Here is a 19,786-nt window from a genome sequence, read left to right as displayed (position 1 = left end):
ATTATTTGTTTTGGGAATTTCATAATTGACGTGAGCCCTTTAGTCCATTGTTGATTTCAAATAAATTTTTTTATTACAGTTTAAAAAGAGTTCAAAGGTGAAGTTGAGGGAGTTGAATGACCAATCAACAATGATATATAACTAAATTGATACATGACAATTGTATGTCAATTAGGACTCTACATGAATGTAAATGGAGTATTTTTCAAGCTTTTGGCCTTTATTTTACATTGTATCAAACACTGAAAAATAAAAGATAAAATTCTAGAAAATCATTTTGAACTCTGACTCCTAAATTCGACAACAAGCCCGTGCAATGTGCCTACCAAAAACCTAAAGATTTTACATTGAGCAAAGCCTTCTACTCGTAGCCTACACACCCGCCACAAAGGCTCCAATGATTCGTAAATCTGACCATATATAAGAGTATAGTCTCACCTCGTGAGCTCTTTCTTTTCTTGCCGATAATTTGGTATTTCAAGCAAGGAAGATCAGCAACTGCCTAAACATGTATCACTTTCTAGATTTGAATTCAAAACTGAATCATGCTTGGACGAATTATGAGCTTTCATTTGCCTAAAGAGGTAGCGCGATTTCGATCTTTCTTTCGAGCAAACCATCCATCCGTTGGAGAAGATGTCTTCCCTTGTGTGGCTGCTTGCCTGAACATCTCTGCAACAAGAGGGCCAAGAGAGGGGTGTGCATTTAGTTTATGATGTCAAACTAGTTAAAATCTCAAATATTGAAATATGAGATTTTATGAAGCACCTCTTTCCCTAGCAAGTTCTTGATCCAGTTCTTCTTTCCACTTTCTCTGCCTTTCTGAAAAACTGCAGGACATGCTTATAGGAATTAATAAAGAGGAAAATAAGAGATGAATCTATTCTTTGACAACGAACCTCAGGAACATTGATTCCTGTTTAGCATCTTGAAAAAGTCCTTCCCATTCATTTAGCTGGGGTGAAATCTCTCTCAGAACGCGATCATCTTCTTCATCACTCCTTGATTCTCGCCGGCTGCAATTTCCGGGACTGACCTTATTTGCCATGTCAGCAGGCAGAGGAGCTGTCCTATTTGCTACCTTGTTGGGTGACATCTTGATCTTAGGCGGCAAGACTTGAATTTTCGTTATGTTCTCCTCACATTTATTCTTGGGACAAGGTCCATTTTTGTTGTTCAGACTATTGTAGAACTCCTCGTAGAGTGGTGTCTGCAGCTTCTTCAGATCAAGGGCCTGTTATTACAAAATAGAACCTCTTAGTTACCAACCTCAAATTCAGTTCGAGCTACTTCCAAAAGATGGTAAAAGAATGAAAGAGGAATAGGAAGCTCAGCGCCTACCTTCTCATCTAGAAAGGCTCTAATTTTTGATTCAGTAGCTTCTTCATCATCATCTGCCACTGGCTCGGAGAAAGTGAAATCATGTTCATCAATAACAGATTTATGAAAGCCATCCAAATTTTCTCTACTTGGTTCAGGTGCCATGTCAAACTTGTATCGCGGCCACTCATCAAGGGGCTCAGACATTGGGTTGAAACTCTAGAGAAATCAAGAATTCAAGGTTATCAATCAATGCCAAACCATTAGGTCCTACTTAAATGCAAGCAATTGAAAACAATTCTAACATGACACTTGATGCAACTTACTGATCCAACATTTGGAAAATCATGTGTGTCATCCAGCCGGCACATAGAGCTATTGTTACTTAATTCCCATATAGGCCTGACATTAGGAAAGTTTCCAGAATTACTTGCATCGTTGTCTACTCTGCCATCATCACTATTGCTGCATAGCAACCTCTCCAGAGTAAATATTGAGATCAAGAGATAAAACCTATGAGATATCACTAAATTTCGAAGCTTACATGATTTTTGTGTAAAACTTGGATGCAAGGGCTACATCTTTAGAAGGTTCCTGGAAGAGAAAATGTCAGGCAAGAAAGGAAAAAAGAAAGAAACAATACGAGGAAATGAACTAAAAATTGTTTTGCTGCCTATCAAGTGAACCAACCGCAACTTCTAAGTGGTGTGTTGGATGCAGATCTTGGAATTCATTGGTAACAAATGGATGCTGCATAGCAATCCAATAACAATAAGAGATGGAGTGATTAAAAACTTTGTTCTAGCATTTAATTAGAGATTATTCATGAAAAAACCAAGATACTGAACAATCCATGTTTCTTGGCTGTACCTGGAGCAAATCAGAGGCAGTAGATCTTAAATTTGGTTCCCTGCCAATAAAATGTTAGCCCAAGAAGTTTGACAGGGGCAGAAGAAAATGAAACAATGTAAGGAAGTTTTTGCTAAAATACAAAGTAGCTAGGATTCCTGAGAAGAAGTCCTTACCATTAACAAATATTTGCTTAAAACGATTACTAATAAGAGATCCAATGTTGAAAATAAATGGTTGTCAAATTACATACACATTCAATTTTTTCTGTTAAAGAAATGCCCAATATAGTAAACTTTTTTCACGTAAATAGGTCATTGACAGGAGAACTTTATTCGTGCAATATCCAACATGCAACGGCAGTTCATCTCTATATGCAAAAAATGTATCTAAAGGCTTCCACCAAAAACGTAATTCATGAATCAAAAAAGTTAAAACTGTGAATAAAAACATACTTCTGTAAGCATTTCAAGAGAAAATCTTTTGAATCTGAAGAAAGATGTTCAGGTATAGGAGGATGAGATTTTGTTGTCCCAATGTGAAAAAGAGCAGCAACCTTGATCATATGTCAAGAGTAAACAGTGAGTGGAAGAAGAAAAATAATTGATTGTCATGTGATACAAAAATTCAGACACAAAAGGATAAGACTTGCCTCCTGATATTGCTGACTCCAAGGAGGCTTGCCTGTAGCCATCTCTATAATGGTGCAACCAACACTCCATATATCAGCTGAACTGAGGCAGTTAACTATCTTTCAGATATTGTCAAACCACCATGGACTAAATAGAATATAATCATAAGGTAAAGGGTAACTAATCAATAATCTCATATTTAACTAATTAGATAGTGGGGCCAACAAGAAGAACGTAAATTTGCAATGGTTATATCAAAAACTGCAAGACAGTCAATAAACTAAACCCAAAAAAAGGATCCTATGAACAGGGATGCTGACAGCAGGAAAACTAGATTAACTTGGCTGTTATAGCCCTTTTAATTTAGATTATTTAATAAATTATCAAGACAATGAGGTCCCTAGAGACTTCATCAATCCTACTTAACCTGATTAAAATTGAGGAAAATTTGGATTCCTTAATCTCTAGACTAGACAAACTTGAGATTATAGGGGAAAATCCCATAAAATACTGAGAAAGAGACAAGGTTTACCATAAATTGAACATTATAAACCCTAATTTCACAATCAAAGCACAAGATTTAAGATACACTAACTCAAAACAGAAGAATTTGTTATGCACATCAAACAATTATTAAATCTTGGCATCATACAAAGGTCTTTATCTAGAATATTCTGGAATAGTATTCAATTATAAACGTCTCAATGACAATGTCAAGAGGACGACTACAAAAAAGTAGACAAAGACCAACTCATAAACAAAATTTAAAATGGTATTCAAAATTTGATATGAAATCTGGATTTTGGCAAGGATGCACACAGACTATTGAATGGATAACCTTCTTTTATCCAGAAGGACACTTTGAATGGTTGGTCATGCCATTTGGACTCAAAGTAGCCCCTCAAATTTTTTAGAGAAAGATTGATGATATATTTAGAGGGATATCTTCTTTTACTTATGTATATATAGATGATGTATTAGTCTTTTCCAAAACTAAGGAAGAACATTACGCATATTTTCACATGGTTTTCAATTTATTTTATAAACATGGATTAATAATTTCTAGAAAAAAGATGAAATTGGTTGTTAATCACATAAACTTTCTAAGAACAGAAAATGGATGGACTGCGACATTTCCCTCCAATCCTTGATAAGACAGAAGGCATAAAAACCCTTTGGTCTTTTCTAGGACTTTTAAACTATACAAGACCATAAAAACTTCAGCATAAGTAGTTCTCTGTATAATAAAACTTCAGCAATTGAACAAAGATACTTTAACCAACAAGACATAGATGTCATTAAACATATCAAGACTATGGTTAAAAAGCTTTCAGTACTTACTTTACCCCTTGATTACGATTATTTGGTCATACAAACCGACGGATATGAATCAGGAGGAAGAGGAGCATTATTTAGAAAAATTTCTAAACATGATTCTAAGACTTCTGAATCCTTGTGCAAAGCTTATTACTATAAAGAAAAAGAGCATCTTACTTTATTAGACTATGAAATTTTAGCAGTCATGTATTATTTAGAAGCTTTTATGCTCTCTTTGTGCAGCAAAGTAAAAAATTATAATAACAGATTGTGAAGATAGTTAAGGCACCCGAAAAGGCCTCTCAGATAAAAGGTGGATTAAGTTTGTTGATTACACTATCAATAGAGGATTAAAGATCCAGTGGGAACACATTAAAGGATCTGACAACCCTCTAACTAATAAACTCTCAAGAATAGTAATCTATATTCTTAACTTTCTTTTGCAGCAAGATAAAAAGAAGAATAACAAATACTTGGGGTTTCTATAGCAAGTTAATGGAAAGGCAAAAGAAAGTTCGAACTCCTACGCCCTTAAAAACTATGAAGTTTGACAAAGAAGAAGAACTTCAGCAGTTTTATAAAGAAGAAGAACTTTGATTTGGATTAGATACAACAATGCCTTATTGACAATATATGGAATATACCCACTACACCAAGGGTAGCCAATTCCAAGATAGATATCATCAATGCATTAACAAATTATTTATTAACTAAAGTATAAAAACCAATAGGTAAAAAGTTTTCTTATTATGAAGTTTATTCTAGACGCCAACAAGGTGTTTATAGCACCTTGGACTAAGTAAAAATTGCAATTCAAGACTTTGGGCTCGTTGTGGACCTAATTTTTTCACCAGCACTTCTCTTAAATCAAGACCCTATAAATCTTTTATCTAGCATGATCTATCTTTCATGGACCTTTTAAGTCCTTCAAATACTCAATCCTTTCAAGGAACTGAAAACAAAACTATGGATTTCCTTTAGCATCTAATATGAAGGATTAAATATGTGCTTAAGAGTTAAGGCTAGGCAGCAAGAAGTAGTCAAATTGCACTAACATATATAAGAAATTTGACTAAAGAGTCTTCTTTAGAAAAATTTCTGATCCTATATGAATTTTTAAAGCTAATGCACAAAGGCGAGTTCAAAAAAACTTCTGGAATTTCTATTAATTATGAAACATAATATAATTATAAAAGAAAATGCTATCATTCTTATCCACAGTGCAACACTCCAGACCTTTGTACAAATGGGTGGCCATGTCAAATCCTGTGCTCCATCCGAAAGGCCAATATAGTCCATGAAGATTTTCAGATAACAGAATTCAAAGGCATGACTATTACTCCATTAACTCTAATGGATATAGTCTTCTCAATATGCTATGGGTCTCTGACTTACAAACAATAGAAAGTTTTCCAGCAATGTTGGAGATAACAATGAGGACTGAACTAGAGAACCATCAAAACATTTAAGTATACTCTAAATTGAAGGCCTAATTAAAGATGATAATTTCCTATACTGGACAAAATACAATAAGATCAAGATATTAATTGGATTCCTTTAATCCTATTAGAAAATTAACTTAAACACTAGAGAATAGTTGTACAAAGAAACACATGGGGATGAGATACCATGATAAATCCACAAGAAATTTTCTTAGCAGATGAAACTATCACAGCAAAGGTATATTGGCATGAGAAATGGGCATTCCAATCCCAATCATAATTGAACACCCTACTCTGGCAGTATTGTTGGTGCAGGGAGTACCAGAATCGAGCATGTGTTTTGGTATTGGCAAAGGTTCAAAGTTAAGTCCTGTTGTGATCTAATGGATTGATCAAGTGTGCAGGTAGCTCAACCTGAAAAGTCCTAGTATGTCAGTTGGACCGGATATTAGGTAGTGGAAGTCTCGACAGATTAAGGACACCAGGATAGAAGTCTAGATGGGTCAATGGGCTAGACATCTAGCAGGATGGACTCAATGGGTCAGCGAGGACCAGAATAGAGTCAGAAGAAATCCATAGGAGGGGTCAAGTGATCGAATGCTAAGCAGGGGAAGTCCAAACGGATGTTTGGCCAATGATAAGTTGAGGTAAACTCCTAGAGTAGAGTGGTTCTCCTGGAAAAAAGAATGGTAAGGATGAGTCCTCGTTATGAGGACAACCTTAGACGCTGATCTAACTGAATAAACCAACGAAGGTTTCTAAGTCGAGATCAAACAGTCCTAACTTTTAGACTCATTCATGCATAATCATATATTTCTAACTTTGTTTTATAGATCTATTATTGGTATTCTTGTTGTCCTAACTTTGTTTTGCAAAAAACAAAGATTGGGTTGATTGAAGGGTTTGGTTGACCAGACAAGGTGGTTCGATCGACAAATCCAAGCAGATAAGCACAACTAGATTGAGATCAAGCCTAAGAAATAAATAAGGGTTCAATTGATTGATGAGGAGGATTAGTCGACCGAACATATTTGGAAAGTGTAGAATGGATATGATCGGATCAAAAAGTAAAGGAAAATTCTAGGGTGTAGTTGCCTGAACAAGTTTAGTCGACCAGAAAAGCGTATTTCACAGGATCGATCAGATCGGAGAAAGCAAGGAAAGAAGAGGGATTTTAGGACTATTTTAAAATAAGAAAAGTTTTAAAATACGAGATTTTACCTACCCCCCCCCAGCGTCTCTTTCAATCCAACAAGTATTAAAAAGAGATAAGAGGAATGGGATAGCCAAAAGAAATACTCACCTTTGTCATTCATTACTTTTACCTCCACTAAAGAAAAGAATCTTAATAATGCTGCAGAGGATTAGTGGTGAACCCAAGACTCCCCAGCCTTTTCTGTATTCAAGTTGAGTCAGCCTTATCTTTTACTTAAGCAAATTTTATATAACCATGGAGTTCGAATGCTTGTAAGCCTCTTTAAAAAGACTCTCTAGAAAGTAAGGGAAAAAAGAAGAAAAGGAAGTGTGTGTATCTATAAGTTTGTAAGAGTATGGAAGTTACTATCTTCAATAACCTTTTGTAAGTTTCCCCAAGTTCATTCTCTGTAATTACTATATTTTCCATGTATACTTAAAAAAATCTTTTCTAGGCTAGGAAAAGCTCTGTCTTTCTCTGAAAAACATTTTCTCTTCAAGAATACTCAATCCTTATCCAAGTTTACTCTGTAGATCGATAATTGTTAGGTAGAGAATGAAACTGCTAAGTTTGTCAATACTTGTAAAATCTATGCTAGCTATAGTAAGGCAATAAGGGCAAAAAAAAGCTTGTTGTAAATCTTGAAGACGCTGGGGGTAAAGTATAACAAACATAACACTAAGGTTCTTGTTGCTCTCTAATAGGTGAGACTCCTAGGTGAGAAGAGAAAATTCAAATATTTCCCTCCATTTCACTAATTGTTTATTGTTACCGTGAATATCTTGTTGTGCAACAAAGCATAGATCACCTCATGTCACGTGCTTGTTCAAATATATTTGGCATAATGATAGACCTTATATCTGCACATAAATGTGAATCTTTCATGATCCAACCTTTAGTAATATAGCGTCATGATGATGTCACTATATATTATCACTTTGATTATTTTTGTAATAGAATTATTGTTTGTTTCCTCCTAAACTGCATGAATATATTCAAACAATCATTTATGATAAATAAAAACAAAGTAAAAGATAACAAGTTTCATAGGACAAAAAATGGAAAAGTAATCATCATCATGATAAACTCATTCACGCAGAGAAGACAAGGTGATCATGCATGCATTTTTATCCCCATGTAATTATTCTAATGAAATCAACATACATGTGACGCTTCACAGGAAATGAAAAGTTTGAACTTACAAGCTATGTCCAGTTTGAAGAATTACTTCTGGCGCCATCCAGTATGGAGTTCCCTTCATTGACTTGGCTGCATTCATAGTAGCCTGAGAAATCATACCAATAATTAGTGAGTTCCACATGTTCAAACAATACTAATAGAGCAATGATTTAGCTGCACTCACAGAAACCAAACAAAATCATGTTGATAACTCATAAGAAGTTTCAAACCTTATGAGCAAGGAAAAACCTTGCAAACACTTTAATGGAGAGCCAACCACAAATAGTTGGGATAAACATGGCTTGATAATGGTGTGAGTGTGATCAACTTAGAAGAGTTTCTCACGCATGAGAAAACTTTCTCTAGCATTTGAGGAATTATTCCAATAAGAATGTTAAAACACTGACTTGGCTGCTTCATAACATTTGACAAAATCATGGTAATAAGTTAAGAAAGTTCTCTCATACATAAACAAATTTCGCTAGCACAAACCAATTCTTAAAATAGAAATGCTAGTCTTGCTACACCATTGATTTTGTATGTCCCTTATAAGTTAATGTCCAAAGGAAGATAAAAAACCAAAGGAGAGAAAAACACTCAAAAGTTTAAACACTAACTGCACTTGCAAATTTAGAAACAATGAATTAAAGAAGATATAGATAAACTTAAAATGGAGGAGCCCAATTGATAAAATGAGATTATCGGATAATAAATACCTTCTCAACCTAGCTATATTAAGAGAAAAGGGAAAATAAAAATTTTATGGAAGTTTACATAGAGGACTACAATATGCAGGCAAGACAACTAGAGCAAAACTAAGATGAAACAGACCACTTATTTAGTCAAGTGAAAGTACAAATAAACATAGTAGTGTCTGGGTGATAAGTCTGTGGAAGCATTTATGGAAAAGTTTACATATTTTTCTCTCGTACCAGCTTTGCAACTTGTTTAGATGCACCAAAATCGGCCAGCTTGATGCAACCCTTATTATCCACTAGAATGTTAGCCCCCTGAATTCAAAAAAAAATCTAGTGAGCAAGGGAAAGATAACAAGACATCAAACCAGAAAATGCAAAGGAAATACCCCAGCCTCAATCTAACCAAGGAAATCAAATGTCATACCTTTATGTCCCTGTGCATGATTCCATTTCTATGAAGGTACTCAAGCCCCTGCAATAGTTGCTTGGTATACATCCTTATAACCTATCCCAGGGGAAAGATAACTTTAGAAAGATATTGTATTTTATTATCCAGTAATCATTATAATGAAGGCAACCACATACAGCCTCCGGAAAAGATCCAAACTTCCCGAGTAAAGATGAAATGGATCCGCCTGGGACAAACTCTAGAAAAATATTTAAAGTGTCATCCTCTCTGGTTGTTCCCAAATATCGCTGTCATTTTAGAATAAAAAAAGGGTGTCTTTAGTTAATAAATTAAGAATAACAATCTCACAAAATTAAGCAGTACACGGCACATGAAAGAATCACTCACGACGATATTTGGATGGGAAAGGTTCTTCAGAAGCTTTACTTCTTCCTCAAGTTCCCTTATATGAGCCTACCAATAAATTCATAACCAAACACAAATTAAGGAAATCAACACCGAAATTCTCTCTCATATTCATGACGGAAATATAACAAGGAAAAAAAAAGGCATTGTCTTTGATAGTACATATAGAGAAGAGATTTCAACCTGCGCTTTTTCTTTGGAAGCACCGTTCTTCCCAATCAAAACCTGCAAATAAAAAGGTCCAGTATCAGGAAAAATGACCAGAGGAATTCAAAGAGAAATCCAAGCCCAGAAGATACACGAGAAAAGAAGCTTCACCTGCTTCACGGCAAGCAACTCTCCGGAATCGAGATTCATACCCATATAGACATGCCCGAAAGCACCGCAGCCGATGAGTTCTCCCTTTCTCCACCGTATCGAGGCTGCGTTATCCTTCTCCTCAGGGGAAGGAGGCGGAGGGAGTTTGGGGGCAAACCCCCCGAACCCTAGCCCCAGTCCAATCCTCGACTTCCTGAGGCAAGATCCGATCTTTTCCGCAATTCCGCCAACTCCTCCACCGGCGTTTCCATCAGGATTCGTGCGGAACACGAGAGATCGGCGAACAGATCCGAAGACCTCATGCATCGTCGTCTTCTGCCGCGGCTGCTGCCCTGCGTCACTCCACCTGGATGCTTCCGACTGTCGATCTGAGGGCGTGGAAGTGAGCAAGCGATCATAGAAGAGAGAGAACCGACGAGATCATGTAGGTGTAGGTCAGAGAGGCAATGGAGTCCAGAGACGGATGCGGTGTCTTCCGATCTTCTGCGCTCTTTTTGCCATTTTCAAAAGCTTCTAGCCTCAATGTACCAAAATACCCCCACAGAGCCGTTACATTAGATGATCGAAGGATTTATTATTTAAAAAAAAAAAAAGAAAATTTTCACTTTACTACCCCGTATCTTATTCATTTTCTAAATGACGCCTTATAGTTTCACAATTATGAAATGATTAATTAGTTAATGGCAAAATAAAAATAAAAAGGCACTTTAAATTTATTATCATTAAAAGGATATATTTATTTTTAAAAAATATATTAAAAAGATTGTCTCATATTTTTAGAATATTCTTATTCTAATATTATTATAGTAAATTTGATCAAAATTGATCAACCCAATCAAAATTACTAAATAATTATAGTTGAAATTATTTTAATATATTAATTAAAATGATTTAAATATAAGTTATAACTAATCTAATTTAATTCAACTAATTTAACATCAAATACTATTGGAGCAATTTAACCCATCAAAATTATTAGAATAAGAGCAATTTTAACTAAATCAAAATTATTACAATGCTAAAATAAATTGGAACAACTTTAATTAAATTTATTTTGATTATTTGGTTAAACTTGCTCTATTTTAAAATATCTTTAATAAAAATTGCTTTTGAAATAATTTTGATTAAAGTTATTTTAATTATAGCAATTTTAAGAGTTTTAAGCTTTTCAGCCTAAATAAGTATGGTACAAAATAGGCGATTATAAAAAATATAAAAAGAGCCATGGAGTAAGATGGTGCACAAATCAAATATTAATTCAAATTTAAATAATATAAATTTGAAACTAAATATTAAATTTTATTATAATAAAATACCCTCTAATTATGAAAGAATGAATAATTCTAAAAATCTAAAATTAAATTTAAAAAAACAAAATTAATTATGAAATACTTCAAAAAATAAATCTAAACTTAAATTCAGAAATAAAAGATCATCAATTACCGTTTAATTATAAAATAATTCAGAAAATTAAATACAGAAATGTAAAATTTAACCCGAAAAAATTTAATTCAAAATTAATTACCATAATTCAAGAAAATAATTTTATAAATTTAAATAAGTCAAGTCTAAAATTTAAATATTCTAAATTAAATTATTCTAATAATGTACCTGAAACTAATTAATAAAATTCTACATAATGAAATAATTAAATTAATTGATCCGGCGGTAAGAACAGGGGGCCCCCGTTCTGGGGAGTCAACGCCACGCGAAAGTCAAATGGTCAGGTGGCCGACCAGATATGGGTTGGTCGAACGCCCGGCCGGCTGACCGGGTTCTAACTGAAGGCGCCCCAGCAAGAAGCTGGGCCCCGGCGCTCATGGTACAAGATCATAGGGCCGAGCGGAGGGCACGCTCGGGCGAAGACATGAGGTAGCATACTGCTAACAGTCTCCACAAAAGCACATTACCAAAAATCTCCCAAGTAGACCACTATAGGTGTCCGACCGGACGTAAGGCAGAGGCTGGCCGGCCGGACGCTTGGCCGGGAACAAGGGGAAAAAGACAAGGGACGTCTTTCTCTGACAGCGGGCATGTTCTACGTTTAGGCCATACTCCAAATCTTACGACAGGGGGTTTAGCTGTCCCATCGAAGACGTGCTTGGACTGTAGCAGTATGGGGTCAGGTAAGTTCACTGACAGGCCCTTACTGGGGTATGGGCTGAGGACACGTGTACACCTCGGTATGTGTGCACCCGCTTCCCCCCATCCCTATATAAAGGCCCTCATCCTTCGTCGGAGGTACGCGTACTATAATTTTTGGAGTCATTTCTTCATTGTTAGCTTGCCTGACTTGAGCGTCGGAGGGTCGCCACCGGGAACCCCTTCCCGGCCCGACTTCTGTGCAGGATCGCCGGGAGTTCGTGCAACCCGACGGAGATCTACATCAGCGACTCGGAGAGCGCCACGTGCCCAGCGTCCGTTGATTCAGCTTTCGGACAGGATCATTAATAAAAATCAAAATATGTCAAAATGGATTGGCACATTTATGGGTTCACACAAAATCTATCAAAATTGAGAATTTGATGCATTATTAGAAATTAAATTGAAAAATATTTGATTTTGATTGACCTATGCATAATTGTCATGAACATGTATATGCTTAATTAATTTTTACATTAATAAATGTCATATTATTCATGCTAGTATTTTATTGGTTAAGTTTGAACAGTTAGATAAAGACTTAGGCTTGTGTAACACTTGCTCAATTTAGTATGTGGGATGAGATGATAGTACGTTAAGAAAATTTAATCTAAGAAATTAAATAGGGTAAGGCATATCCTGCTTGATCTATTTAGCTAAGTGGAACAAATCGAAATTGTTTCACCACTTCCTAGACTAGTTAAATCATAATTTTCTAAGAAGAAGGTTAAGTGTAATACCCAAGAAGTCCCTATATTTCGTCACCGTCTAGAAGTTAATTTTTAAAATATATATTTAATTGACTAATAGCTAAACTATAATTGAATTCAAATATCAATTAATTCTTAAAATTCTTATTTTAAATCAAGTAAAATTAATATATTATCTCACAAAACTCGTGAGACTATTATATTTAGTTGTAATGAAACACTTAGATGAGTGAGATGATAGGAACTTTCAAATTGAAAATATTTTGAAAAAGTTTTCAAAATCTATGGATTATTTTCTAAAAATTATTTTCAAAATAATGATTCAATATATTAATATCTTACTATTTATTAAAAATCCCCCCCCTCCTTACTAACTAACTTTGGTGAAGCCTAAAATGTATTTAGGTTAATATTTTTTTTTCTATTCACACTAAAAATAATTTCAAAATTTATTAATAATTTCACAAGCGAAACAATCAGTGATCTAGAGTTCATAACTCAGCTACAGCGTATTATTATGAATTTTTCTCATCATTAATTTTCTCTGGTTGTTTTATATAAAAAATATATAGTTCTCTTTAGTCCCATATCTTAAAATTGACAACACTATAATCAAAGAAACTTTTATAAATATTTTAGGCCGACGATGTTAAAAAATATATTTTTTTTAGTTTTTTTTACTAAGACAAATATAATATTAAATTAAAATAATTTTTTTTTATAAGGAAGTCTGTTAATTTGCTGGGATTCTCTAACGTCACTATTGCATGGGTCTGACGAATCTTACCCAAATAATTAATTCTTGATTCATAAGGGCGACACTAGAAAAAAACAAATAATTCGGATTTTCAAAGATCCAAATAATTTATATATTAAAATTACTAAATAATTATAGTTGAAATTATTTTAATATATTAATTAAAATGATTTAAATATAAGCTATAACTAATCTAATTTAATTAAACTAATTCAACTAAATTGATCAAATACCATTAGAGCAATTTAAATTATTAGAATATGAGTAATTTTAACTAAATCAAAATTATTACAACGCTAAAACTTTAGTATACCAAAAATTATACAAAAAATCAAATACCAAAAATTTTGATATACAAAAAATCATTAGGATACCATACCGAAATTTTAATATACTAAAACTTTAGTATATCAATTTCTGATATACTGATTTTTAGCATAGTTTAAATTATATATCATTTGCACTCAAATTCTAATATTGTATGATATCCTGAATACTAAACTATTAAATTGCATATTGATATCATATTAATCTTTTTGATTATATCGAAATTTTTGGTATACTAAATTTTTAGTATAATTAGGCATATTTTATTATGATATGTATGATCTATCAAAATTTTTAATATTTTTTCTGCCCTAGGTGACCCAACATCCAAAACTACTATAAAAAATAAAACTCATATAATATATTTGGATCAAATGCCCTAAGAAAGAATTAGAAGATCAAAAATACATTGGAAAATCTGAATGAAAAAAACGTGGTGGATGAAAGATGACTCAACTCCATTGTGAATAGGATGTTATTCTCACATCGGGAATTAAGAAGCATTAAGATTGATTTAAAATAAATCATAACTATGAAAGTTGTAGGTGCACGCATGTCACTAGTTGGAGGGGTAAGAATCCAAGAGTCGAATTGAACTAACTCAATATGTCTCGTGTTCGAGCATTACTTATATGCATTGAATGGGGGCTAGGTACGCCCAAGTTGAATCAGCCAGCCGATATTTGCTGCCCAAATCTCTTGCTACTTACTACTCAAAAGTGTAAAAGATGCATTAACGCGTGGTTGATGGCAAATGTATAACCTCCAAGCTAGTAATAATTGACTATTGATGACCTGCAGCTATCATTAAACTCAGGCATTAAATGGACATTATTTGATCATTTAACGTTGCTTGGGGTTGGTTCTACTTTATAAGGAGGTCATGATCTTGAACAAATAGCATATGGTTGAGCAAAGAGATGAAGAAACACCATCCACTTTATTCCCCCTACTATTTTTTTTTTTATCATGCATACCATTAGACAGTTCTACTAATGATAGCATCCAAGTATATACTCAATTTATCATGACAATCTGTGCTATTAGAGACGGAGCCACACGAGGAATCTGCATTAAAAATTATTAGGGATTTAATGAAATAATAATGGTTAAATTATACAATATATCCTTTGTTAGAATTAATTTTTTAATTTTTTCTTAATTATATCATTCTTAACTATTAACTATACTTTATATATAAATAAATAAATAAATTGAATCATCGAACACAAAATCAAGATACTAATTTAAAATCGAATTTGTCTCGAGGTTATGGTGTATGACGCTCAGTTGTCACATAGGTACCTACGGTTCAATTCTCAACTATGACATATTTACAGAGATTTTTTACTCCAAATGGGAAATGCAATCAAAGAATACTGGGCTTATGGGTCGGTCGCCGCTAGTGCTTCCCGATTTACCATGACAATCAATGGAAAACTTTTATGGGATCCGGCTGGTCGCCCCAGGTTCGACGTTACCTAACCTGACTAATCATTTTTTGATTTAAAATTGAATTTGGGTTAAACAAAATATATCTAGGAGGTGCGAAGATAAGGAGTATGTTGGTCGAAAATCAAAATTGATTTAGATTTGATTTGATAAAATTTTTAGTAAATTAAATTAAATTTGATTAAATTGGTTTGATCAATTTAAAATGAATTATAAAATTTTTAAGCAAGCATATTTTCTTTTCTTTTCTTTTTATTCTTTTCTACCTACGTAGCCTCACTCCTACTATCTCACATGCAAGTCTATGCGTTAACTTCTTCTTCTGATCCTTCATCCTTCATCCTTCATCCTTCATCCTTCACAAGGACAAATGTATGGGCTATCAAGAGGAACAGACCAACCTTTTTTTATTATTATCTATATAATTATATTAGGTACGAACCTAACATGAAGTGAAGGTATTAATTAAAATTGGATTGACATCGAACAAAATCCATTAGGAAGGTGTAGATATAAGAAATATGTTGTTCTATATTTGGATTAATTTGGACTTAATTTGGTGAAATTATGGTTGAACCTATTTTAATTTGGTTAAACTAATTTAATCAATTTAGAATGAGTTAGAAAATTTCTAAGAAAATATATTCTCTCCTTTTTTTTTTATTCTCTTCCTCGTATACAGCCTCACTCCTATTGGAGCAATCCAATGGTCCGTGCGACCATGTGTTTTGGTGTTTAGGTAAAAAGTTTAAGTTAGGTTCACCCTTGTATTTGATATGTGTATTTGAGTTGTGCAGGTTTGCAGGATACACATATGACTCAGGCTGATGGCTTCGGGTTCGGTGAAGGATAGAACATCCGAGGGACCGTGGACAAGGTAACAAGGACAAGGGTCTAGGGAAGCAAATTCGAGGCATACGCGAAGGATGACATTGGGGATTAGCCGTGGACTTGAATGCATCCGAGGGACGAGAGCCAAAGGGAGTAGGCTTGAAGGCAAGAGGTGAAGACTGTAAAAAAACATCAGGTGAGTTGTAAGGGTGAGGGTCCGAGAGCTGAGAGATTGTACTTGGGTACCAGTCGACTGGTAGTTTCATCAATAAATTGGCAGTCGACTGGGCAGTCGACTGAGAGCGAATAGAATGCTTATGTTCGCTTGACCAATGTGGAGCAGTCGATTGGTACTTTTACCAGTCGACTGATATCGAGCCGTTGGGATGTAACGGTCGAATCTCCACAGAGGATAGTCGACTGGTACTTTCACCAGTTGACTGGTAGACGGGGTTTTCCAACCTGTGGCCTATATAACCAAGACTTAGGAGCTTGGTTATAATTGACGAAATTGGACTTGGTTAAAGTCTAATTAGTAGTCTACTAGTGCTCAAGGTTTCCCTTATGTCCAAGTGATCCTTGGTGAGTGTTGTGGTGAGGTTTCTCTACCCGCAGGAGGTTTGAGCTAGCCAGAGTTTTCGGGGACTAATCCACCGACGGATTGAGGGATCGTCGACCTTACAGACAGCCGTGGAGTAGGAGCAAATTATCTCCAAATCACGTAAACAAGCATGTAAGCGGTTTGTGCTTTTCTTTATTGTCTTTACTTTGTATTTGCTTGTATTTCGCTGCACAAGCTAACAAGTGTAGGAAGAGCGATTATTTGGGAGTGCCGTCCATTCAACTCCCCTTCTAGCCGGCCGTAAGATTTCCTACAAGTGGTATCAGAGTCAGGACGCACTTCACCGAACTAACCGTCGAGAAGAGAAATGCTTAAGAAGATGACCGGCTTGATAGAACCGCCGCAGTTTGAAGGAGGAAGCTTATGACACATCACGTTTTGGTTGGTGAAAATGAAAAATTTCCTCGAGACGGATTGAGACACAATGATGGTGGTGGAAGAGTCATTCAAAGTCCCAAGAGACAAGAAAGGGAAGAAGCTCCGACCACGACATTAGACGGAGGGGCAAATCACACAATCGGAGGCAAATTCAAAGGTAATATCAATTTTGATTGGAATTTTACCTTCTAATGTGATAAGTCATGTAGGTGAATACAAGAATGCCCATGAGTTGTGGAGCAAGGTAAAGATAGTTATAGGAGAAGAACTCATGCTTACACAAGAAGAAAGAAAATCTGAAGAAAAGGAAGAAGTGACTCAAGTAGAGGAGGAGCAACCAGAAGTCGATTCATACTCAACTTCCAAGGAGGAGAAGGATGAAGAAAGGTCATCCACAAGTATGGATGAGGAAGATGAGGCATCATCTACATCCTCAAGTATTGAAGAAGAATCCAAGACAAGTGAAGAAGATGAAGAAGAGATCTTGGAAGTGGTCAACCTAGTAAGCACCTCCACCGAAGTGAAGTTAAAGGACCACATCACTTGCTTCGGGTGCAATGAGAAGGAACACTACAAGAGTAGATGTCCTATGGGTAAGAAGGTAACTCCTAAACTCATTCAAGTTAATTTGAATACTAACAAGAGTTGTAGGAATGAAGAAGCCCAAAGGAGAAGAATGTGCATCATATGCTTCACATGTGGGGAGAAGGGCCACTACCACACAAAATGTCCCAAAAAGAGGGAGTCAAGAAGCTTGCGTATTTGAAGAAATGGGAGAAGAAGAATAAGAGAAGCTCAAGTCAAGGGGGAGCTTCAAGGGTAAGGGCGGTATACCCTAATTTGAATCGTAATTCGAATGTTTATACTCCCATGCATGCTAGGATAAATAATGATAATCATTATGTAGCAATGAAAATTTTTGGATTTAAATATCATGATAGGAATAGTGTAAGTGTTAGAGATAACCCTAAGAGACATATTCATGATAACTCTAGAAATGATAGACCTAAGGAGAACCAAGGTATTAATTCTAAGAAGGAGAGGCACATGTCTAGGAAGGGTAGGCCTAGGAATATCCATGGTGGACATGTTGACTCTAGGTTTAGAAACCTAGAAAGGGAAAATCAAGGTTTGAAAGCAAAGCTTGATAGTTTGGAGAAAACCCTAGCTAGATTCAATCTTGGATTTAGAGGGTTAAGTATGGTGTTGGGTAGTCCAAGACCCAACAATGATAGATCGGATTTGGGATACCGATCTAGTCCCTCTAAGGCCAATGAGAGATTATATGCTAGGATTGTTGGTTGCTACTCGGAAAACCTATAGGTTCCACTGTACAAAAATTTTGTACAAAGGTCTGAACCTTTTCCTAGCTACCATGTGTTCTTTTAAATTAAATTTTGGATCGCCTGCGGAACTTTACACGTTTGATCCAAAACTTAATCTATTTGTTCTTTTAGGTTTTGACTTGGATCTCCTGCGGAACTTAACACATTTGACCCAAGTCTCCTTAAGTTATTAATTCCATTAAATATTAATTTCCATAAAAGGTTCCCAGTACTGACGTGGCGTGGCACATGGCCTTCTTGGATATGGGAGCAACCACCACCGACTAGACAAAACCTTTAATAGAAAGCTAATATTTAATTTCCTAAAATAACTTTAGGTTAACCAAAGAGAACAATCAAATCACAAGGAAAAGAAAGAAACAAAAGAACACAACTTCGAAAAACCATATTCGAAACACTAGAACGTAAGCCTCTTGTATTTGGTATTATTTCCATAAATAACTAGCATGATGCGGAAATAGAAATTACTAGTTATACCTTGTAGAAAAAAACTCTTGATCTTCTACCGTATTCCTCTTCTTATCCCGGACGTCGTGTGGGCGACGATCTTCCGAGATGAGAACCACCACGCACCTTCTTCTTCTCCAAGCAAGGTTCGGCCACAAGAAGAACCACCTCCAAGGAAGAAGAACTTGATCACCATCAATGCTCCAAAGGATCTTCAAGATGAGGCTTCCTCCTATTCTTCTTCTCCTTCCTAGGTCCGGCCACCAACAAGAGCTCCAAGAGATGTATGGTTCGGCCACCAAAAGAGAAGAAAGAAGAAAGCCTAGGGCCGGCCACAAGAAGAAGAAAAGAGGGAGAGAAAAATAAAAATATTGTTTCTCTTCAAGGCACCTTAACCCCCTCTTTTATAATCCTTGGCCTTGACAATTAAAGAAACTTATTAAAAATAATATCAATAGCTTTCCTTAATATGAATTAATGAGGAATTAATAAAATAAAAACTCCCCATTAAATTCATATGGCCGGCCACAATTTAAAGAGAAGAAAAATTTCCAATCAACAAAAATTTCCTTATTTGTTCTTGTAAATTTAATTTCTCTTCAAAATCCCTTCATGGTTGATAAAAAGGAAATTTCTATAATTTTAATTTTATCAACATGTGGATAATATTTAAAGAGAAAATAAAACATTTCTACAATCTACAAATAAGGAAAGAGATCTAATCTTTTTCTTTAATCTTTTGTAGATCTATTACAAGAGAGATATTTTAATTTTAATTCTCTTTAAATTATATCTTCCACATAATAATAAAAATTAAAATTAAATTTCTTTTTTAATTTATTTTGGCCGGCCCTACTAGCTTGGGTTCAAGCTAGGGCCGGCCACCCAATCGGCCCTAGCTTGTTCCCAAGCTAGCTTGGCCGGCCCCTATTGGGTAGGTTTAGAAGGTGGGTATAGGTGGGTATAGAATTCTATAAATAAGAGGCTACGATAGGGACCGAGAGGAGGAA

The 19,786-nt window shown here is 35.1% G+C and overlaps 1 protein-coding gene across 1 annotated transcript; it reads right to left on the bottom strand.

Annotated features, from left to right (window-relative positions):
• Positions 1 to 112: 112 nt before the first annotated feature.
• Positions 113 to 10,261, bottom strand: LOC122002841 (mitogen-activated protein kinase kinase kinase NPK1-like). The gene is made up of 17 exons (XM_042558191.1): positions 9,765 to 10,261; positions 9,630 to 9,671; positions 9,429 to 9,494; positions 9,218 to 9,328; positions 9,057 to 9,137; positions 8,867 to 8,944; positions 7,958 to 8,040; positions 2,822 to 2,903; positions 2,625 to 2,725; positions 2,191 to 2,230; positions 2,011 to 2,070; positions 1,865 to 1,914; positions 1,647 to 1,785; positions 1,342 to 1,539; positions 900 to 1,234; positions 769 to 830; positions 113 to 672 (listed from the first exon to the last, which is right to left on the bottom strand). Exons 1-17 carry the CDS (start codon positions 10,068 to 10,070, stop codon positions 569 to 571), a joined length of 1,938 nt encoding a protein of 645 aa, XP_042414125.1. The 5' UTR covers positions 10,071 to 10,261; the 3' UTR covers positions 113 to 568.
• Positions 10,262 to 19,786: the final 9,525 nt, after the last annotated feature.

Source organism: Zingiber officinale, chromosome 7A, assembly GCF_018446385.1.
Source record: "Zingiber officinale cultivar Zhangliang chromosome 7A, Zo_v1.1, whole genome shotgun sequence".
NCBI lineage: Eukaryota > Viridiplantae > Streptophyta > Magnoliopsida > Zingiberales > Zingiberaceae > Zingiber > Zingiber officinale.
Note: the sequence above shows the minus strand (reverse complement) of the source record. Positions and strands in the feature narration are given on the sequence as shown.